This window comes from Citrus sinensis, chromosome 8 (assembly GCF_022201045.2).
Source record: "Citrus sinensis cultivar Valencia sweet orange chromosome 8, DVS_A1.0, whole genome shotgun sequence".
Lineage (NCBI taxonomy): Eukaryota > Viridiplantae > Streptophyta > Magnoliopsida > Sapindales > Rutaceae > Citrus > Citrus sinensis.
This window is the reverse complement of record NC_068563.1, coordinates 2,698,475-2,717,884: the sequence shown is the minus strand read 5'-3', so window position 1 is coordinate 2,717,884 and position 19,410 is coordinate 2,698,475. Positions and strand designations below refer to the sequence as shown.

The 19,410-nt window shown below is 37.0% G+C and overlaps 4 protein-coding genes and 1 long non-coding RNA gene across 7 annotated transcripts; all 5 read right to left on the bottom strand.

The window, feature by feature from the left end:
* Window positions 1-2,151: 2,151 nt before the first annotated feature.
* Window positions 2,152-3,855, bottom strand: LOC127899221 (uncharacterized). 3 transcript variants are annotated; one of them, XR_008051186.1, is made up of 4 exons: window positions 3,616-3,855; window positions 3,074-3,529; window positions 2,663-2,977; window positions 2,152-2,592 (listed from the first exon to the last, which is right to left on the bottom strand). XR_008051186.1 is itself a non-coding variant. In XM_052432536.1 (3 exons), the coding sequence occupies exons 1-3, from the start codon at window positions 3,733-3,735 to the stop codon at window positions 2,861-2,863; spliced, it is 693 nt and encodes a 230-aa protein (XP_052288496.1). In that variant the 5' UTR covers window positions 3,736-3,855; the 3' UTR covers window positions 2,639-2,860. The 3 variants fall into 3 exon arrangements, 1 of the variants encoding a protein (XP_052288496.1); XR_008051187.1 differs by having other exon boundaries at window positions 3,074-3,522; XM_052432536.1 differs by lacking the exon at window positions 2,152-2,592 and having other exon boundaries at window positions 2,639-2,977.
* A 98-nt stretch (window positions 3,856-3,953) lies between these two features.
* LOC127899056 (uncharacterized) lies at window positions 3,954-4,540 on the bottom strand. Its single transcript, XR_008050854.1, has 3 exons — window positions 4,398-4,540; window positions 4,205-4,312; window positions 3,954-4,108 (listed from the first exon to the last, which is right to left on the bottom strand). It is a non-coding gene; the product is annotated as an uncharacterized LOC127899056 (long non-coding RNA).
* Window positions 4,541-6,740: 2,200 nt separating this feature from the next.
* LOC102612507 (cyclase-like protein 1) lies at window positions 6,741-8,657 on the bottom strand. The gene is made up of 3 exons (XM_006486958.4): window positions 7,409-8,657; window positions 7,253-7,300; window positions 6,741-7,125 (listed from the first exon to the last, which is right to left on the bottom strand). The coding sequence occupies exons 1-3, from the start codon at window positions 7,656-7,658 to the stop codon at window positions 7,097-7,099; spliced, it is 327 nt and encodes a 108-aa protein (XP_006487021.2). The 5' UTR covers window positions 7,659-8,657; the 3' UTR covers window positions 6,741-7,096.
* Window positions 8,658-8,806: 149 nt separating this feature from the next.
* LOC102612208 (cyclase-like protein 1) lies at window positions 8,807-11,464 on the bottom strand. Its single transcript, XM_006486957.3, has 7 exons — window positions 10,915-11,464; window positions 10,736-10,780; window positions 10,509-10,581; window positions 10,096-10,190; window positions 9,906-9,976; window positions 9,381-9,524; window positions 8,807-9,147 (listed from the first exon to the last, which is right to left on the bottom strand). The coding sequence occupies exons 1-6, from the start codon at window positions 11,333-11,335 to the stop codon at window positions 9,399-9,401; spliced, it is 831 nt and encodes a 276-aa protein (XP_006487020.2). The 5' UTR covers window positions 11,336-11,464; the 3' UTR covers window positions 8,807-9,147; window positions 9,381-9,398.
* Window positions 11,465-15,790: 4,326 nt separating this feature from the next.
* Window positions 15,791-18,472, bottom strand: LOC102611912 (cyclase-like protein 2). Its single transcript, XM_006486956.2, has 7 exons — window positions 17,931-18,472; window positions 17,785-17,829; window positions 17,203-17,275; window positions 16,902-16,999; window positions 16,471-16,541; window positions 16,198-16,335; window positions 15,791-16,036 (listed from the first exon to the last, which is right to left on the bottom strand). Exons 1-6 carry the CDS (start codon window positions 18,361-18,363, stop codon window positions 16,210-16,212), a joined length of 846 nt encoding a protein of 281 aa, XP_006487019.2. The 5' UTR covers window positions 18,364-18,472; the 3' UTR covers window positions 15,791-16,036; window positions 16,198-16,209.
* Window positions 18,473-19,410: the final 938 nt, after the last annotated feature.

Genomic DNA, 19,410 nt, shown 5'->3' with positions numbered 1-19,410 from the left:
ATCTGCTGGTTTTATGTGAGACAGGCACCTGTCCCATTGCCTGTTTCACTAAATTTAAGTTATTTTCCGAAAGTAATAACGTGGGCTACATGTGTCCGTTTTAGGTGTATAATATATCGTTTCGAAGCTTACGATGAGACGAAGTAAATCCAAAATTGTATACTTCATTTCATCCACATAAATGTACTACATATTCATTTTTACTAGGTTTTGTAACGTGAAATCTTATCTCTTTTGTTTTTTTTTTTAGGTTTAATGGATTCTGTTGTACTTCAATTATGTTATGACGGTTGGTGGGAGACATTAGCAGATGGCCGTACGGAGTATGTGAATGCGAAGAATACAACATTTTTAGTTCGGAAAGATTGTACGTTTGAGCAATTTATGGCAAGGGTGTATGAAGTTTTACAAATAAATCCTAATGAATATAGTTTGTCAATGAAGACAACTTTGAGATCGAGTAACACAATGTATCGTGCATGCTCACTACCTATGGATATATTTAATGATGAAATGGTTAATGTTGTGCTGCACATGGCCTCTGATGTGGTCAATTATGGATGCATCCATATATTTGTCACCACACATCCTCGAGTTCCGGCAGAAAATCCTGAGCCACTTGTGGAAAGTGAAAGTTCGTTTAGAGCAAACGAGTCTGTCCCCGATATTGAGGAAGAGGTGATACCACAACAAATGTCGTTCCAACAACATTACTCACCAGTCAACAAAAACAATGACACTATTGATGATAATGGCATTACGTTAGCGGATGTTGAAGATAATGTGTTACCATTACGGACATCGTTAGGGCAACATTACTCTCCATTTCAGAATAATGAGTTCCGCAGTTATGATGATCCTGGTTATAACACTAACAACACATAAGCTAATAATGTGCAAGGCATGAACTCCAATACTGAAGTTGATGATAGGAACACTGGTCATTCCGATATTCCTATCAATGATGAGGATGAGAATCAGTATGATATTCCTGTTAACAATAGAGAGAATCGACCTATTCCTCCGATGGCCCGTTCGAGGAGGAGGACAACAGTTGATCCCCTGATGAGTCTTGCTCCAGTTTTGCCTTCAAACTTGGTTGCTCCAGACTTAGTTAGAAGCTGTAATTCTGCCGACATTAGTGTGGGAAAGTTGTTCGCTGAGAAGAATGAGTTAATATTGGAATTGCGCAAAGTGGCCTTGCGGGAAAAGTTTGATTTCAAGATTGCACGCTCCACTCGGCCGTGGCTGATTACTTGGAGAATAATGTGGGCACGTGTAACTGGGCAAGGTCCGAATTTGAAGGTAGGAGATACAACATACTTACCACCAACATTGCAGAAAGCGTGAATTCTTTAATGAGGGAACCGCAAAAATTTCCTATTACTCATCTTGTTGATCACTTTAGAAAAACATTACAGCAATGGTTTTATGATAGAAAACTTGTGGCTGAATCGATGAGCACTCGTCTAACGACGTGGGCAGATGAGATAGTCGGCGAAAGGAGATTTTTGGCCGAAAGAATGACCGTTCGGCCAGTGTCTCAGCATCGATTTCATGTTTTGGGTGGTGGTATGAAGGAAGGGATAGTTGACATTCATGAAAGAACTTGCTCTTGTAGAGTATTCCAACTCGATCAGCTGGTTTGTGCGCATGCAATTGCTGCTTGTCTGATCGTCCGTGTCGATTACATAAGTCTTTGCTCTGATTATTACTCTAAAGATTCATTGGTCATGGCATATGCAGAACCAGTGGAGCTTGTTGGGGACATTCCAGAAGAAATCCAAGAAATCAGAGTTAATCCACCGATCGAAACACCACCACCAGGTCGTCGTCCAGAGTTAAGAATTCATTCTATCGGTGAGGATGTTAACCGAAGAACTGTGAGATGTGGTCGATGCAACCAACCCGGTCATAACCGCAAGAGATGTAAAAATCCCATTGTGTCGAATCCAAACTGACTGTGTCATTATAACTAATTATGGATTCTAAACTCTTATTATAATTTATATTACAATTATTTGTAATGAGTTATATGTAATGAGGTATATTATGTTATGTTCATTTGCATAATGAGTAAAAATCCCATGATGAATAATTATTTATAGCTAAATATATGAATATATCAAAAGTTTATATCTATTAGAAAAACAATCTACATCCATACATCAAGTCTGAATACAATACAACGACTTACAAGGCAATATCGCCCGTGAATATATCTACAGCAATTTTCTTCCTGAAGTAATGCCCGTGGCTACTATCAAAATCAAGTTTTAGCCCGAACATCAAATACATTGTAAACATCAACATAAATACACCGCAATCACCACTTCCAGGTTCTTGTTGGGGCACATCCTTAACGATTCTTACTTTCCAAGAGTCGGCACTCTGCAGCTCAGGTCGAATGTTGTAGAATCCAACATCTTGAAGCCATTGAGGGAAGACGACCTGAAGAGGTTTGAATTTAAGCAAATATGTTTTGTCCTCGCGAAAGGTAACCAACGAGTCGTAAATCCGCATCCTCCTCGCGCGAAGGTCCGCTCGAGCTAATACCCAATGATCGCCGCCCAAATTCACAGGGATGAATATCTACATAAATAAATTGGTAAATTAGTATATTTTATACACAATTACCATACGATATGATGACAATTCTTACCATATCAACATCCGTAAACGGTTTGGACATGAGATCTTCCCGCCCATCCATATAGCTGCTCAAGTTGTTGCCATATTGTAATGAATGGACATCACAACTACCATTGTTCCATAATTGCTTTAGGAACACCTATTACACGATGAGTAGAAAATTAATAACATTTCGAGATATTTCAAACATCGAAATGTTAATTAATGATTATAAAATTCGAAAACATGCCCAAAAGAATGTATCTGTATGCGTGACGCGCTGTGGTAGTGCATTTGGAAACCGTCGTTGCTTCTCGTTGATCAAGCGGTAATACGTGTGAATATGCTGTGAAGGGATTATACCAAGTAAATTTATATCATTATCCATGGCAGCAGAAATATTATTGTGTATTGTAATGTACTGACCATTAAACACACTTACCTCGTCACCAAGCCACCCTATCGAAGCATTGCCTATGAGTATTTCAAAGAAATTTCGAGGTTGTTGGACAGGCCGATCCACGGAAATGTTGCCGGCAAACCACTGATCAAACTCCTCACATAGCCTTGAGTCTTCTAGTCCCCTAAGCGGATTCATATCCACACTCGATCTTTCATTAATTTCATAGTTCGTAATGTTGAGTGCGGGTATAGGCCTGACATTCCTAACTCTCTTGAAAGGAGGAATGAAGTAAGGACTGCCAAATATATACGACGGTCGGTACGGACGCCCAAACTTACTAACGCCGGGAGGTGCCTCCGTGAATATCTGTACACTGTCATCACTTATGCCCCCATATACACTGTACAAGGACATAGGGGTGTGCTCGTCGTCATTACCAGCATCAGTATGCGTACCATAGCCAGCATCAACGTTCGGACCATAGCCATCTGGGGCCTGTTGTTTCGAGGAGATTAACATATTAACATAAGTTCGGGTTTGAAATCATAATAACAATCCAAAAACGTATGGAACTTGCTCACCGTGTGCGAGGGGCCAAACGGAGAATCACCGTACGCGCCCTTTGAAGCACCCGCGCCAAACGAAGCCATAAACCCCATGACCGCTGCTCTATATTGTTGTGCTTCTCTGCGTTCCGCCATAATTTATGACCTCAGTTCGTTAATGGAACTGTGTCCAGTCTGAAGTTCCGACCTCAACTCGTGAATGGAAGACTCTATTTTATCCAGTCGTCCAACGAAATAATCATTGCGGAACTTAGTCCTTGCCTACAATTTACGCAAATAAGAAAGTAATGACAAAATGCCGGATAGGTATATGTGCATTGTAAATTGAAGTTCCGACAGAAGTTACCTCTGGCTCATTTTTGTCATCTGAATCATGTGCGGATTCATAATGGTCGTCGGCAGCACCGGCATCCTCAACATGACTCTGCTCCAGTCCTATTTCGCTCGTGGGGTCAGGATCCACCTCGTTTGGCCCTATACTGGATGGCGCATTGATTGAAGGCTGGTGCTGCACCAAGTAAAACAGAAAACAGTAAATACCAAAAAAACAAACATATTAATGACTTTGCATCCGGTTTTCAATGATACTGTAGATGATACCCACATTACGGACCCAACTTGGCAAATATGGCACGTAATCCTCGACACTCTTCCAATAATTTGTGGCTCTCTCCTTTGCATCCGGTTTGAGGGTTTGGAAAATGGTACCATCCTGTCGTAAAGATTACCAAATTTCTAATTAGTATAACCATATATTATGTAATAGTTATATACAGACATACATATAAATGACTTACAAGACGCTCGTTCAGGTATGAATACACTTCGCCGAAGTTAATATTTGAAGAAGCCACGGGCTTCCATCGCACGATCCGAGCACCCTTCCTCTTAATTTTCTCCACCCACTCTAATGGTAGTCCTTCGATCGCTTCAAAAATCAATGCCTTCAACAAGGAAAGATATGAAGTAAAAAAATGTGTCATTAAATATTTATTATAACAAAACTAAGTTATAAAAAAAAATTCTTCACTCACATGCACTGCCGACGTAAAGCCGTAAAAGTTGTATTTCTCAATTCTATGCAATGGATTTTTTGCGCTTGCCTTCTTAAATTTTTTGGCTTTGCCGTTCAATACATTATTAATGCTTTTATATATTGTTTCCCATGACAAACGACCCCACGGAATACTTCGAAAATGATTTATGTCATCTACCTCATTAAGTAAATTGAAATTGATTTGACAATGATCCTTTCTTCCGTGTAGCACTCTATCAGCAAAGTAAAACATGGCAATTTTTAGCGCATCGATGTCATTCATAGTCTTGAAGCGTAAGTTCATAAATATTTCCTCGAACTGGCCAAGATTTATATCGCAAATCCTGCCTCCAAAGTACTTATTAAGTAACCTATGATTTGTTTTATGCTTCGTTAGGAATATACTTTTTCGCCATAGCAAAGTCCCGTTACTATGCACCACTCTCCAATCGATAGCCGTATCAAATGGTCGCCAACTTGAAACCATAACTCATCTTTGTCATTTCCATCGCCATGTGACACTTGCCGAAGCAATATATTGTGCACAATCACGCCACTGAACAGATAGCTCCGGCACTGTAGAAAATGCCCAAATATATCGTCTTTGAACAGCTTCAACTGTTGCCTTGTTAATTTTTCCCGGATGGCATTAACAACGACATCTAATTTGCACATACTCGTGATACGCCCAGGGAAGTGATCAACATAAGGTATCTTCATCATTCCCGGTTCTTTAATCGGTCCGGGTGGGTTATGCAATGCTAATTTTGATTTGCCCATTTATCTGGTACAAGTTAAAAGTATCACACATTAAAAAATTATGAACAAAAGAAAAAAAATTAAGGCAACACTGCGCACTGCCTCTTGGTGCGATGGAGTTCCCGTCGCACCAAGAGGTGCTGCCTCTTGGTGCGACAGGCTCGCGCGAGGGAAGCCAAGCGCGCTGCTTGCCTGCACGCAACTCGCGCGCGCTTGGCTTCTCTCGCGCGAGCCTACACCAACTCGCTCGAGCGAGGGCTCGGCCTCGCGCGCGAGATGGGCGCAACGTGCGCATCTCGCGTGCGACGCAGCGCCTGTCGCACGCGAGATGCGCGCTGCACGCCCATCTCGCGCAGGCGAGGTGCGCACGCCGCGCGCATCTTGCGTGCGATAGGCGCATGTCGCGCGCGAGGTGCACACGCCGCGCGCGACGCCACGCCCTCGCGCGAGCGAGTTATGCTTCCCCTTCCCTTTCTCTTCTCTTCCCTTTCCCACATGCATCTCACCCACCATCGCCATTAAAACACCACCAACAACAACAACATCCCAAACAACAACAACAAGAAAAATGGCAATAACAACTCACCTAGGGTTTCAATTTTTTTCTTTGATTTGGGAGATCTCCGAAGATTTTCAACGTGATTTAGCTTCTTTCAAGTGCCAACAACTTCCTCCGCTGCTGATCTACGCCGCCGCCGACAATCTATAGAACTTCCGGTGATGAGATTTTGGTAAGAGAGGAAGGAATTTGCTTGAGGGAAACGTGAGAATGAGGAGGGTAATTTCGTCCACAATTTGATGATTTGACTAATGTTGAAAGAAAAAAGTTTGAGGGGTTAAAGTTGAAAAATGCCTTATTTTTTTGGCTTGTTTTGTAAATTTCCCCTGCTTCTGATTCAAGATTCCATACTTTAATTTCCCAATATTATAAATTATTTTTTTCACTGTTACAACGTTATGAACATGGCCCAGCTTGAATAAAATATGAGATTCTCGAACAAGAAGACGAGGCTGTGTATCTATACTGGCCGGTGCTGCAAATGTGAATGCATGGCTGTAAAGTTGAACTATTAGGCTAATAATGCTTAGTATATTAGACACTACTGAAACATGAGAGCTGGTTAACTATTAGGCTGATCATATTGTTCATTCTGATCATTCTGTCTTCCAAATAATGGGAACAAATTTATTATTTTAGATGGAGGAAAGTAACATTTTGTAGTAAGTGTTGGTTAAGATATGCCGTATTGGCATATTGCCATGTTCATGTTCGCGTTGAAAGCAACAGAAGCAACGCAGTGCCATGTGAAAGATGACTTCCCAAAGAACATTCATTTCACAAGCCTTGATCCGAAATATTAGGCACATGGGCCATCATATTTCTCGTTTTGGACATCTATAAAAGGGGCCATTGGCCATGACATGCATCACTCACAGATTACATATAGCAGGATCCTTAAGAACCAAAATAATACTATTCAAGGGTTTCTCCAGAAACTTGCTGATCCCAATGGCTCACTTTAAGCTAAACTTTCTTGTGCCAATTCTCCTGATGACGATGTTACCAGCAGGAGAAGCAGCAAGAACTCCACCTGGAATTGCAAAGAACCCAAGCCAAGCAACTTGCAAGGACATTAGATACAAGCAATGCTACAATTTAGTGTATGTTTGCCCCAAGTTTTGCCCTGATCAGTGCACGGTTCATTGCCCATCTTGCAAGCCTGTTTGCTCTGCAGACATTGTCATATAAAAAATTAAGAGGGAAAAATTGTAATAGTACAATTATAAGTAGATTTTTCAGGAAATTAAGCAATATGCTGGAATCAAGCAAAAAGAATTCCAACAGAATACACTTACCAGTAATGTTCCTATCCCTTATTGGAACATCAACTAACAAAGCAGGACCTGCAGCAACAAAAACATGTACATATGCAGTCACCAACACAAATATGTACAATAAAAAATTTTAGAGAATTCAAAAAAAAAAGAAAAAAGGACATGATTTCGGGTTACCATTAAGCACTTGAAGATCAAGAGAATCAGCATCAAACCCAGCATTAGAATAATTATAAAACATGTGGCTCGGCGCATTGACATGCGTGCCAGTGCGCACAGACATTTTCGTTTCAGAAGCATTAACATCAGAGCCATTCTTTATGCTTGCCAGGGGAAATAAGAACTGGCCTAGCCCATCCTTAAGAGTCCCATGAAGACAAGTCCTTGGTGACCCTATGGCTAATATCAAACATTCTTCCATTAGCATACGCCTCGCTCCGTTCCGGGACCCCGTCGGCAGCTAAAGGCCGGCTAGTTGTTAACAAGACCCTCGTGCATCGTATTGCCATGAGCAAAATTTTGTTCATGTTTGATGTTTGGTTTGAAAAGAAAGATAGAAACACGCGTTTTTTCAATTATTCTCTCCTATAAAACTCACACGCTCACAACTGAAATGTGAAACTAATTAAATAAATAAATAAGCGATTACGATTGGAAACTAATTAGTTAAAGGCTTCATTTAGGACAATTTGACTTAAAAGTTATAATTACTGTAAAATAAAAGAAATAGTTATCAATTAGCGAAAGTGGATGAACTTTTGTTAATTATAACTTTAAAGTTGGGTTAAGAGTCAATTACAAAAGATCATATAGTTTTCATCAAACAACAATGTGTAAGATTAGCTCAAATAACTTCTTAATTAATTAACCAACAAGCGCGTAGATTAGCTGGCATAAGGTTATTCTAATTTAAGTAAGGTCATCGGTTTGAGGTTTGGGAATGCAGCTGTATTAAATATTTATTAGAAGAACTTTGCCACCCTACTGGTCATACCCAGCTCGAATCTAAATTAATCGGGATCCAATTTAGTATTCGCATACCAGATAGTTTAATAAAAAAAAATTCTTAAGTAATTAAAGATAAAAGTGGTTACGAAATATTTTTAGCAACTTTCCTTTAGAAATACGGTTATTGTGTAGCAATAACATCAAATTAAAGAAGCTAATTAAGTTCCTCTGCAGTCTCCGCCGATGAAATTACTGCTTCAAGAGATTTTACTACTTAGATTAGTAGCTATCCTTAATTGAGAAGGCGCATTGCATATAAGAGGAAAGAAACAAAGAATCATCTTTATTGTACGATCCAAATGAGAAATGATCAGAATTTTACTGAGTCAAGCAATTTTTTGAATAGGAAATGCCGACCCTTTTTGGCATGAAATTATAGATATGCATGTCCTAATGAATGTTTAAAATCCAGGAGCATAAAGAGAGAAGATGCTCACAAGAATTTCAACAGATTTTAGTTGTTTAGGTGTGGGTTTTGACTTATGTGCAGACTTGTTCAACTCAGTGCCCATCTATGAGTAATTGAGCATACTATAAGATATTTCACGTTAAGTCTACAGCCTCAGATAAACAAAAAGACTCTTATTTTTAGAAATGTATACAGCCTCAAAAATACAAAAAGACACTTATTTTTAGAAATATCCTTATCTGATACTCATACTACCACCTTAATATCAAATAAGGCCTAAAACAGGTTTACAAATGCTACATCAAAGTACAGCAATCCAATTTCCCAATGTCTCCAAGCTTACCGCAACAAGAAAATTAAACCTTATGTGAAAAAAAAAAAAAAGCATAATGTCTTATCCATAACGAAGCTATGCATAAGCACACTGCAATATCTCTTCTGATGCATATAATAAGTATATGGTCTTGACTTTACTTATCATTATCTCATTCATTGTTTCCTGCAATAAAAAATTCAGTTTACATTATTTACCACATGCTCAACTGATCCTAGAAGCATGTTCTCGTTAAATTATTTCCATATCAATTACACTGACGAAAGAAAGATAAGGAACAGGGGAGATATATAACTTTATAGCGGAATTGTTGAAAACAAAAGCCTTCATATGTGTATACATATATATGCATCAAGTGATATATTAATACTTTAAATTCAATTGAAGTACAAACTCACATGGGAAAACTGATGTTCTCATTTGATGAGGATGCATCTTACTGGTGATCCCTCAGCACCAACCATTCTTAGAGGCAAGCAATGGATTGAATATAATCCTGCTGGGACATGGTCAAGTTTAAGGCCTTCAACTGGGATGATTTCCTGAAGAAGGTAGTACTAGTGTTAGCTAGTGCTGAGAACTCATGAGAAATTCACCCTAAATTTTCCCATCGAATTAAAACAAACATCATACAAAACTCTGCTTTCCTTTTGTAGACTCAAGAACAATTTTGTTAGTGAGTGTTGTGTTTTTAACGCTTACTTTTGAAGTACACCTGAAATATTTGCAAAATGCCTGTTTTTATTTTGGCAGTTAATGATTTCCATTTTGCAGTAGTTGTGGACTATAACTATAAGCTATAAATTCTCAAAGCTAAACATACCCTTAAAACACACTGCATCATGTTACAAAGCTTTTGTCATCACATTCATCTGGATGAATGAAGCTTAATTAAGGCATCAAATTTAAAATGATTTTCTTACCCTGTTTCTTAGAAGTTCATGATGAGCTGAAATAATGTCATCAAAGGCAGCAACAGACAAGTAATCAACTCCTGCATATTCCAACAATACATGTTTTTGAACAAATCATTTCAGCTTCATGAAAATTTTAAAGGATTCACCCGACGGTAACAGAAGAAAATTTGAACTACTGAGAAATTTTTTGTCTTACCAACAAGTTTGATATCAGTGTTTTCAACCAACCATTTTGCCCCATCTGCCATAAATCCCACATAGCTTGTGTCAAACTTTTTGAACATAAGCTGCCTGAAAAATGAATCACAAGTTAAAGCACGCATTGTGATTTCTTTGAAAATTCTGATTAATGAATGTCTAGTATGAGGGTTCAAGCAACGCCATTTCATCCAGACTCTCTTCCAGTTCCAATAATAAAACTAATTACAGGAACCCACAAGTTTACTAAACCGGCAACTCATTTTGAAACAGGGTATGTAACATTAGATTGATAACCTTGCCCTATATAATCGACAATTAAATCAGCTTTCGATTCCAAGTCACTAAATGCAATACTGAGACGATCCGCACAGTAATGGCAATAAAATTTACGTGAATTAATATATTTACCTGTCTGTGTTTAGCGTTCTGAAAAGTACACGGCGTACCCCCTTGGGAATATTCAAGGACTCCAAGACCTCAGCTGCAAGAGAAACAAAGTTTATTACAAATTATTAACTAGTTAATTGCATCTACATACTAGCTGAGGTTACCTGCAATCATATGGAAAAGTGTAAAAAAATTTAAACTTCCATTAACAAACGCAAAAAGGGTATTAAATTAAAGAACACACATACCAGTTAAGTTCTTATCTCGTGGAACATCAACTAATAGTCCAGGACCTATGTGACAAACAAGCAACCATAGTCACCGATCAAATTAATAACCAATTAAACCAAAATATCATCAAGCAACAAATTTATGAAATTCCATTAGAACTGGATAAAAGTTAATTACGAACATATATAAAACTGACCGTTTAAGACATCCAAGTCAAGAGAATCAGCATCAAAGCCAGCATCGAAGTAGTGATCAAAGAAGTGGCCAGGAGCGTCGACGTGGGTTCCCGTATGCGTCGTGAACTTCATCTCCGATATGTTACAGAAGGACCCGTTCTTCATGCTAACGGGCAGCCTTAAAAACTGCCCGAGCCGCCCGCCCTCGGTGTCATACGACGGCAGGTCAACCGTGACCTGGTGGGTGATGTCAAATATCCGGCCGCCACCGTACACCTCTCGCCGGACCGGCTTGATCAGGAGCTCCTCGGACAGCGAGCAATCGGGTGCAGTAGTAGTTGTGGGGTAAGCTTCGTCGTTTGCTGCAACAGTGAGTGCAAGTAAAGTGAAGATTACGAATGGCAACAAGAACTGAAAGTTGATTATAGTAGTTTTGGCCATGCTTATGGATATTATTTATTTTTAATTAATCTGTGAGAAATGAGATGTGATCATGTGAAGAGAATTTATGTTGGTTACAAAGGTGCGTGCATGAATTTAATTTTATTTTGAGACGATAAGATTGTGAAAGATGAGGTATGCGCAGCCTATAGGGATGTCAATTTTTCTTTGACGGGGCGGGATCCATCTCATTTGAGACAGAATTTAGAAATATTTTTATCTCATAAAAAGTTTAAAGGCAAAAATGAGATTTTTTTTATTTCACTTGCATATATGAGACGGGAGTGATTTTGATAAATTTCGCTCTATCCCATCTTATTACCGATTAAGAATAAAATTTTTTTTTATTGGAATGGGATCTCGTAGGATTTCGTTTCTTTTGAGACGGAATCAAGATATATTTTTATCCTAACAAAAATATAAAGACAAGAATGAAACGTTTTTTCATCTCACTTACATATACGAGACGGAATTAAAATTGATAAATTTTATCCCACCTAGTCTCACTGCAAACCCTAGCAGCCGAGGACTTTTTATTTTTTATTTGTATCTCAGCTTAATTTGTTGCACGCAATAAGTTTGATCACGACAAGTGCTGAAGGATCGTGTTGAGCCTATGTTTGATACAGAGTGTTTAGAAAGAACTTAAATAGAATTTAGAAAGAACCTTTATCAGGAATTCTTAGGTGTACCTGCAGCTTAGGTTAGTTGATGGTTAAACGATTAAAATTTATTAATATTATGATAATTTTACTGTGCCCAAGTTAGTAGAAAATTGTTTGTTTGTTTTGTATGTGAAGACACGTGGAGAGGCTTTTAAATAAAGATGGAGATAATTTAAGAATAATCCACGAATTCCTATTTGCCTCATGTGATTGATTTAGAGTTACGTGAGAAATGTTCCTTGTAACTTTGTGAGAAAATAATACTATATTTTAGAGACAACGTTAAAGAATTCGAAAAATAGTCGTGATATATTTTGTTCTGGTCTAAAAAAATTGTACATTGTTTTTTTCCCCTTTGGAAATAAAAAAATAAAGTACATTGTTGACTAAATTAGCCCACTTGCAGTGAATGCTTTTAATTTTTTGTGTGTTCTAATTTTGTTTGTTATCTATTTTTTTAATATGTCAAAAAAATTTCATCATTTCAATAGAATAATGATCTAGTGTGCGATACTAACAAGTGCATAAATCAACTGGTAAGAGATTGTTCTATTTTAATCAAGGTTTTCGGCTTGAACCTTAGGAATGTAATTGCGTTAAATACAAAAAAAAAAGGATTTAATATACTAAAAAAAATGATCTAGCGTGCAATTGCACACATGTTAGATTATTATTGGTGGGATTATAAGCTTCACAACATAGCCCCACTAATGATAATTTAACGGTGTGCAGTCGCGCATCATAAGATCCGTGACTGCTCGCACTAGATTATTATTATATTTTAATATCCCATAATTTTATGATATAGTTAACAAAAACATGATATATGAACAGCCACTAAAACTAAAATTCCTTGTAAATTCTGATCTTGTCATATTTTAGGTGATACTTAAATTATTGAAATATTTTTTTCTTATTTAACCTAACAGCCATCTAATCCCCTTTATCAGCCGCCTGAATGAAAAAAATATTGGTATATTTAATATTTGATTGGATCAATTTTGACTTGTGGAATAGAAAAAAAAATGATCAAAAGACCGTTATTGATTACATATATTAGTCTATAATTAATGCCCAAGTACTTGTTAACACTATAATTATCCCTAACATCAAGATTAATTACAATCACATGGTATGTACGTACTAAAACCACCGCTGCTCCATATGAGCATGGTCCATTATCAAACTTCTAAAGCACCTTTTAAGTGAAATTTAAACTCCCTTCCTCAAGTTTTTTTGGGGGGGTAATGGAACTAGTACAGGATGGAGCTCGAGTATAAAGTATTTATTCCTTTCTCAGGGGCACGGATCTAGGGTTAATACCAATCAATAAGTTGGAAAAAACTTCGTAAGTAAATTTTCGATATAGAAATCGAAAGGATCTGATTCGAGCAATTTTGAAATCCAAAAGCAAGGGGAAAATTTGTTGGAATTGGGAAAACTTTTTCAGAAATTAAAATGCACCATTTAATGCGAATGCACCTAATTGGTAATCCTTGAGCGCCAGGCAACCTTATGGTTAAGCAGTGGATTGAATAAAATCCTGCTGGATCAATCGTCAAGCTTAAGAGCTTCCACAAGAATGATTTCTTGAAAAAAGTACTTCTTACTTCTTAGTTGCTTCCGCCATTGATGAGAAGAAGCGGGAGAATTGGGCAATGTATTCAAAAAAATTTATGTGTAACACAGGTTAATTATGTGTAGAAATGGGAAAGCGACTTTCAGTTGGTCATATTTTAAAATTTTAAAACTTATTTTGGGTTGGGTCCTACGAAATCCCTGAACCCAAATCTGAAAATGTTTTTTGAGGCTTAGGCTCAGTTAAAAATAGACTCGATTTCATTTCAATGCATTTCCTAGGCCCATACCTGATCCAAATTAGGCAAGAGTTACAGGTATTTCTGTCATCTCTATACTTGTACTTTTAACAACTATCTTTAACTCGCTTGCAGTTCACTCTAAGGCTTAATGAGTATTTTAACTATTCGTTTTAAAATAATGAGTTTTTTTAACTGTTTATTGAGCAAACTTTAGGTGTCTGGGTCTGAAGTTAGATGTCATTTTTTTTTTATGGAACAAAAAATTAACTAATTAATTGAGAATGTTCTTATCTTTTGTAAAATTAACTAATAGTTCCGGACATATGTAACAAATCCAATTAAAGCAATGTTGAAATTGCTAATTATGTAATTAAAAAATTATTATTTTTTAATCTTAACCACGAGATATCCTTGGGAGGGCCCCAACTGTGGAAAGCACCTTTAAGCCCGTATCACAACCCAAACTAGAAGTCCCCGCTCGAACCGGGAGGCACATGATCTTCCAACAAATGCAACTTTCTTGCGACTCGAAATGAGGAGCAAACCCAATCAAGCCACTTAAGGGTGACTCCATTGCCAGTGGAGCCAACACTTTGTTGATAGTGTTCAAAACTTCCAAGTCAAGAGAATCAACATCAAAGTAATGATCAAACATGTGATCAGGAGCATCGACGTGAGGTCCCGCATGCATTGAGAGCTTCGTCTCGGACATATTAGCAATCGCATTATTCTTGTTCATGCTTTCAACCAGCCATAGAAACTGACCCCATTTCATCCTTCTTGCCAAACGCCGGCACGTCGAAGGCTAATATTATAAATCCGGCCATTCCCGTAAACCTCTCGCCGAACCGGTGCGTGACTCCGGTTAGTGAGCAATCGGAAGTTATCGGGTAGGCAGTCTTTGCTACCATGGCGAGTGTGACTGTGAAGAAGCTTAGTAAAAACGGAGAGTCCTTACTGGTGTTCTTGGCCATGCTTATTAGAAAAATTGCTCTTTATTTTTTCAAAACAGATAACACAGATTTCAAAATTTTGCCGAGCTCTCAATCTGGAATCAAACCACCACACAACACCTAAAACAAACAAAATGACATTTTGGTGGATAGAAACCATCCTCGATTTTAAGTCTAGATGGATATAGAGAGGGAAGACAAGAACTCTAAAAATAAAAGTTACAAAAGTATTTCCGAAGCAAACGTTTTTCCGATTTCAGGAAAAAAGAGTTTTTTTATTGTTACTGCTATAGCATGATGGTGTCATTCGAAAATTGCTCTGGGTTTGGTTAATTTTTATGAGAAGAGATGTAACGAGGGTTTAAAAATAATGTTACAGAAATCTTAAATCACTGCAGATTTAAATTTAATATGAAGTGATCAGGACATGGTTGATGATTTTTAGCCTAAAATGGTCCCTACTGGAATTAGTTTAGCCTGAAATGGACAACATGATTGATGATTTCCTGAGGGGGAATCATAATAATCTTCCAAAAATAGGAACTTAATGAGCTATCACGGTTGTTTAATCACAGCTAATTTATTTGGTGACACAAGCATGTGGCTCTGATAGAGTTTGACTTCCCCAGTACTCCCAGTACTGTCTAATCCTTTGCTTTTTGTCTCTCAATAAATTCCACGCATTTACAACAACAACGACAACAATAGTGATAATAATAAAAACATTAACCCACTTCATCACAAACCCCAATTGGTGCTCGTGAGGTATGTGAATTTCATAATTTTTATGAATATGATGATCTAGATTTCATCATCTTAGCCTAAAATGGACCACAGAAGGGGTAAGGGTAAAATTAAAATCACTTTTATGTAGACCTTATTATTTGACCCCTCAAATTCACTGTTTTCATGTTATCGCCCTTTCAAATTTGTTGTTTCTACATTTTTGAGTGCCATCAACTCGTCTCATGCCATGAGTTTTCCACAATCAATATTAGTTAAAATCAAACCATGGACTAGTGGAAACTCTGATCTAATAACAAGAAAAGAAAAATGATAAACCGGCCACAATAAATAATCAATGTACAGTATGTACTCATGCTAAAAGCCACAACAATAAGACAGTCATGTCCAGTAGTGTAATGGATGATAAACATACGCACATCTACTCGATTTAAATCAAAAAGTTTTACTGGATTTCGCTGCTTCCTGATTCCAAGCAATTTCCTCCATTCGATAGCTCATGAACCCATTACTGGGTTACTGCAAAAACAACCAATTTACATTAGATTACCACTAAGATTGATTCCAAGCAAAATAACAGAAATATTTCCATTGGAACCTGGATAAACGTTTGATTTTTTACTAAATAGTGGAATCATTAATTGTAGAGGATCAATAAACTAGCTATAGCAAACACTCACGTAGACAATATATCATTTAATGAGAATGCATCTTATTGGTGATCCCTCGGCGCCAAGCAACCTCAGATGCAAGCAGTGGATATTGTATAGTCCGGCTGGCACACCATCTAATTTAAGGCCTTCCACAAGAATGACTTCCTGAAGAAGATTATTAGTGTTAGCGTCGACTGATGTGTAAGCTATTTTTCTCTAGAAATTAAAAATATAAAAAAAATCAGAACTTCTTGATGAGTAAAACAACCAATCCTGGAGTACAAAAATGATTTTTCTTACCCTGCCTTCAAGGAATTCATAATGAGATGGAAGCAAATCATCATGTGCAGCAGCGGATAAGTAATCAATTCCTACATTTTACAATGACATATGCATTAGTCTTCTATTAGAAGACAAATATGTAAATAACAACAAACTGGGAGGTGTCCCTAACAAATCATACCAGCAAATGTTACTGAAGGAAACAGATGCACTTTCATATAAATTTCCAGAGTTAGCATGAAGTTACAAAAGAAATTTAACAGAAATATCTTCACATCATCAAGTTAAACAGAATAGTCACTGAATACACATAGGCATCAGACAACAAATTAGTGTCGGCATCAAAAGGAGCTTCCACATTCCTCCAAGACGTGAGAGGAAAAAAAATGTCAAACAAAATGCACCCTAGATAGGTAGCTCAGAGCTACTGAAAATAATTTATAACTTACCAACAAGTTTGATGTCAGTGTTTTGTACCAACCATCTTGCTCCATCTTTCATAAATCCAACATAGCTCGAGTCAAACTCCCTTTTAAACATAAGCTTCCTGAAATGGAACTAAATTTTAGTTAGCACACAAGTACTCCAAGCTATAAATACTTTTCCCATTCAACATTTGCTATGCTGCTCGAAAAAAATTTAATGTAGATTATAAGGGTTAAAAAGTTGTATAGACAAAGGATATGGGCAGTCCTCTCATCACTTAATAACTGAATTTTAATAAATCAGGAAACGAATGTTATAAATTACCTGTCTGTATTTAATGTTCTGAAAATCACACGCCGGACACCCCTGGGAATATTTAGGGACTCCATAACTTCAGCTGTGGAAAATAGAGTTCATCACAAACATATCTGAATTAAAGAAAAATAGAAACAAAAAATTATTCTTGTCATTTGTCCAGTATAGCACAGTTTTTGAATTTTGAATTGCTTTATAATTTTTTCTAGCTTATCTTTATATTACCAAAGACAATAAAGAAAATGAGAGGAAATTGGTGGCGTTCACACTAGTACGAAGTGAAACCAAAATCAATGAAATAGCATTCTCTTAATATTATTGGATCGCTCCATGGGCAATTAGTATTTGTAGTTGAAAAAAAATGGCCCTTTAAGCTGCTGCAGGCCACCAGAAATCCAAAATTTTGTTTTTAAATTCCTACTAAATATAATTTGAGACCTAAAGTCATAAACAACGGTAAGTCTAGGCCAGAGAAGCACTTCATATAAAAGTGCTTACCACAGAATCAGTCAAAACATAGTCAATTAACAAGGAAAACAAAATAATCAGAATTATCTGCGCAATGCGGCAAAGGGCATCGAAGTAACATACCCGTTATGTTCTTATCCCTCGGAACATCAACCAACAGTGCAGGCCCTGCACAGAAACTCACACAACAGAACTTTCATTAGACACCTAATAAACACACAAAAAAAAAGATACAAATAAATAACAGAGCCACAACAGAATTAAATTACCATTCAACACCCCCAAGTCGAGCGTGTCAACGTCATAACCAGCATCAAAATAATGATCAAACACGTGCCCAGGAGCGTCCACGTGAGTTCCCGTATGCGACGGCAGCTTCATCTCCGAGTTATTAGCAAGCGACCCGTTCTTAATACTCTTGGGCAGCCACAAGTACTGCCCCAGCCCCTCCTTCGAGCCAAACGACGGCATGTCGCTCGTAATACGGTGGGTGATGTCGTAAATTTGGCCGTTTTCGTACACCTCTCGCCGTACCGGGGTAGGCACTTCTTCTTCTGATAGCGAGCAGCCGGTCGGCATGGTTCCGGGAATCGTCGGGTAGGCGGCCGTTTCGGCGGCGGTGAGAGCGAGTGTTGCCAGAGTGAGCGTTAGTGAAGTGAAGAAGAGAAGCGAAAACGGCAATTTGAGTGTCGTTTTGGCCATAATTGGGAGAGTATTGGAGTCCTCTTGAGAGGTGAAGAAAAAGGGGCGTAAATTAAAGAGGATGTTTATTTATCCTTCTGTAGGAGTAAATCATCAATCAGAATACAATCCTAATCCGCTTGTACTTGCATTGAGTGGTTTAATATAAGTGTATGACCCAATTAGGTCATTTATATTGAAATATTTTAAAATATATATATATATATATATATATACTAAAATATCACAATCATAAATTTATCAAGGTAATTTTTGATAATTCTAATATATTAAACAATTAGAGTTTTAATTTTTACCTTCACAAAATACCGAAAAAATATCCATTTTATTTCTATTAATGAAAAGCTATTTTTATTTTTATTCAATATAATCAAAAGAAGAATTAAGTACCAACTATTATTGGGATTCGAATCCATCCCCTCAAAGCTTATTAATAGAAATGCATGTGAATAATTAATGAGCACGTGAATTTTGTAAGAGTAAGAGTAGAGAATAGAGATGGCCAATGGGTCATGTTGGCACCAAAGTAAACCTCATGCGTATTCGTACCTGTATTATATTGTATCGTATCATGTCTAATTTTTTTTGCTTAATCCTGGCTCGGCACATATGCTGTGCCCATTCGTGTCGTGCCTAAGAAAAAAAAAACTTAATAATTTTTTTCTTTTCTTTTTTTTTTTAATTTTTAAGAGCGTATTCTAAGGTGTTGGCGTATTTGTTTTAAGTTTATTTACTTTTCTTAAGTCTATACCTTTATTCAAATTTAATAAAATCAAAAATTTAAAACTCAAGTCCATATTTAATAATAATAATAATAAACTAATAATAGTAAGAAAATATAATATTAATGACTAAATTTAACCTTATAGTATTAGAATTTTTTTAATACTTAACAACAATAATAATAATAATAAATTTTTCTTAAGAATTAATTTAATTGTTAACTTAATCTTACATATAGTTATAAATCATAGTTCACAATAATATTAATGCATATTTATAAAATTATGATATTTATAATTTTATTCATTAAAATCATGATATCAA

Excerpts from the sequence above, each read along its gene's own strand:
- LOC102612208 (XM_006486957.3), bottom strand. The coding sequence starts at position 11,335 with ATGGCCAAAACTACTATAATCAACTTTCAGTTCTTGTTGCCATTCGTA. Across the intron at positions 10,582-10,735 it reads ACGAGATAAGAACTTAACTG|CTGAGGTCTTGGAGTCCTTG; the intron begins GTATGTGTGTTC and ends TTTCTCTTGCAG. Across the intron at positions 10,191-10,508 it reads AGAACGCTAAACACAGACAG|GCAGCTTATGTTCAAAAAGT; the intron begins GTAAATATATTA and ends TTCATTTTTCAG.
- LOC127899221 (XM_052432536.1), bottom strand. The coding sequence starts at position 3,735 with ATGGCGGAACGCAGAGAAGCACAACAATATAGAGCAGCGGTCATGGGG. Across the intron at positions 3,530-3,615 it reads CGTTTGGCCCCTCGCACACG|GCCCCAGATGGCTATGGTCC; the intron begins GTGAGCAAGTTC and ends TCGAAACAACAG. Across the intron at positions 2,978-3,073 it reads TAGGGTGGCTTGGTGACGAG|CATATTCACACGTATTACCG; the intron begins GTAAGTGTGTTT and ends ATCCCTTCACAG.
- LOC102612507 (XM_006486958.4), bottom strand. The coding sequence starts at position 7,658 with ATGCTAATGGAAGAATGTTTGATATTAGCCATAGGGTCACCAAGGACT. Across the intron at positions 7,301-7,408 it reads TGATCTTCAAGTGCTTAATG|GTCCTGCTTTGTTAGTTGAT; the intron begins GTAACCCGAAAT and ends TTGTTGCTGCAG. Across the intron at positions 7,126-7,252 it reads AAGGGATAGGAACATTACTG|AGCAAACAGGCTTGCAAGAT; the intron begins GTAAGTGTATTC and ends CAATGTCTGCAG.
- LOC102611912 (XM_006486956.2), bottom strand. The coding sequence starts at position 18,363 with ATGGCCAAAACGACACTCAAATTGCCGTTTTCGCTTCTCTTCTTCACT. Across the intron at positions 16,542-16,901 it reads CACTGACATCAAACTTGTTG|GAATTGATTACTTATCCGCT; the intron begins GTAAGTTATAAA and ends TGTAAAATGTAG. Across the intron at positions 16,336-16,470 it reads ATGAATTCCTTGAAGGCAGG|GAAGTCATTCTTGTGGAAGG; the intron begins GTAAGAAAAATC and ends AATCTTCTTCAG.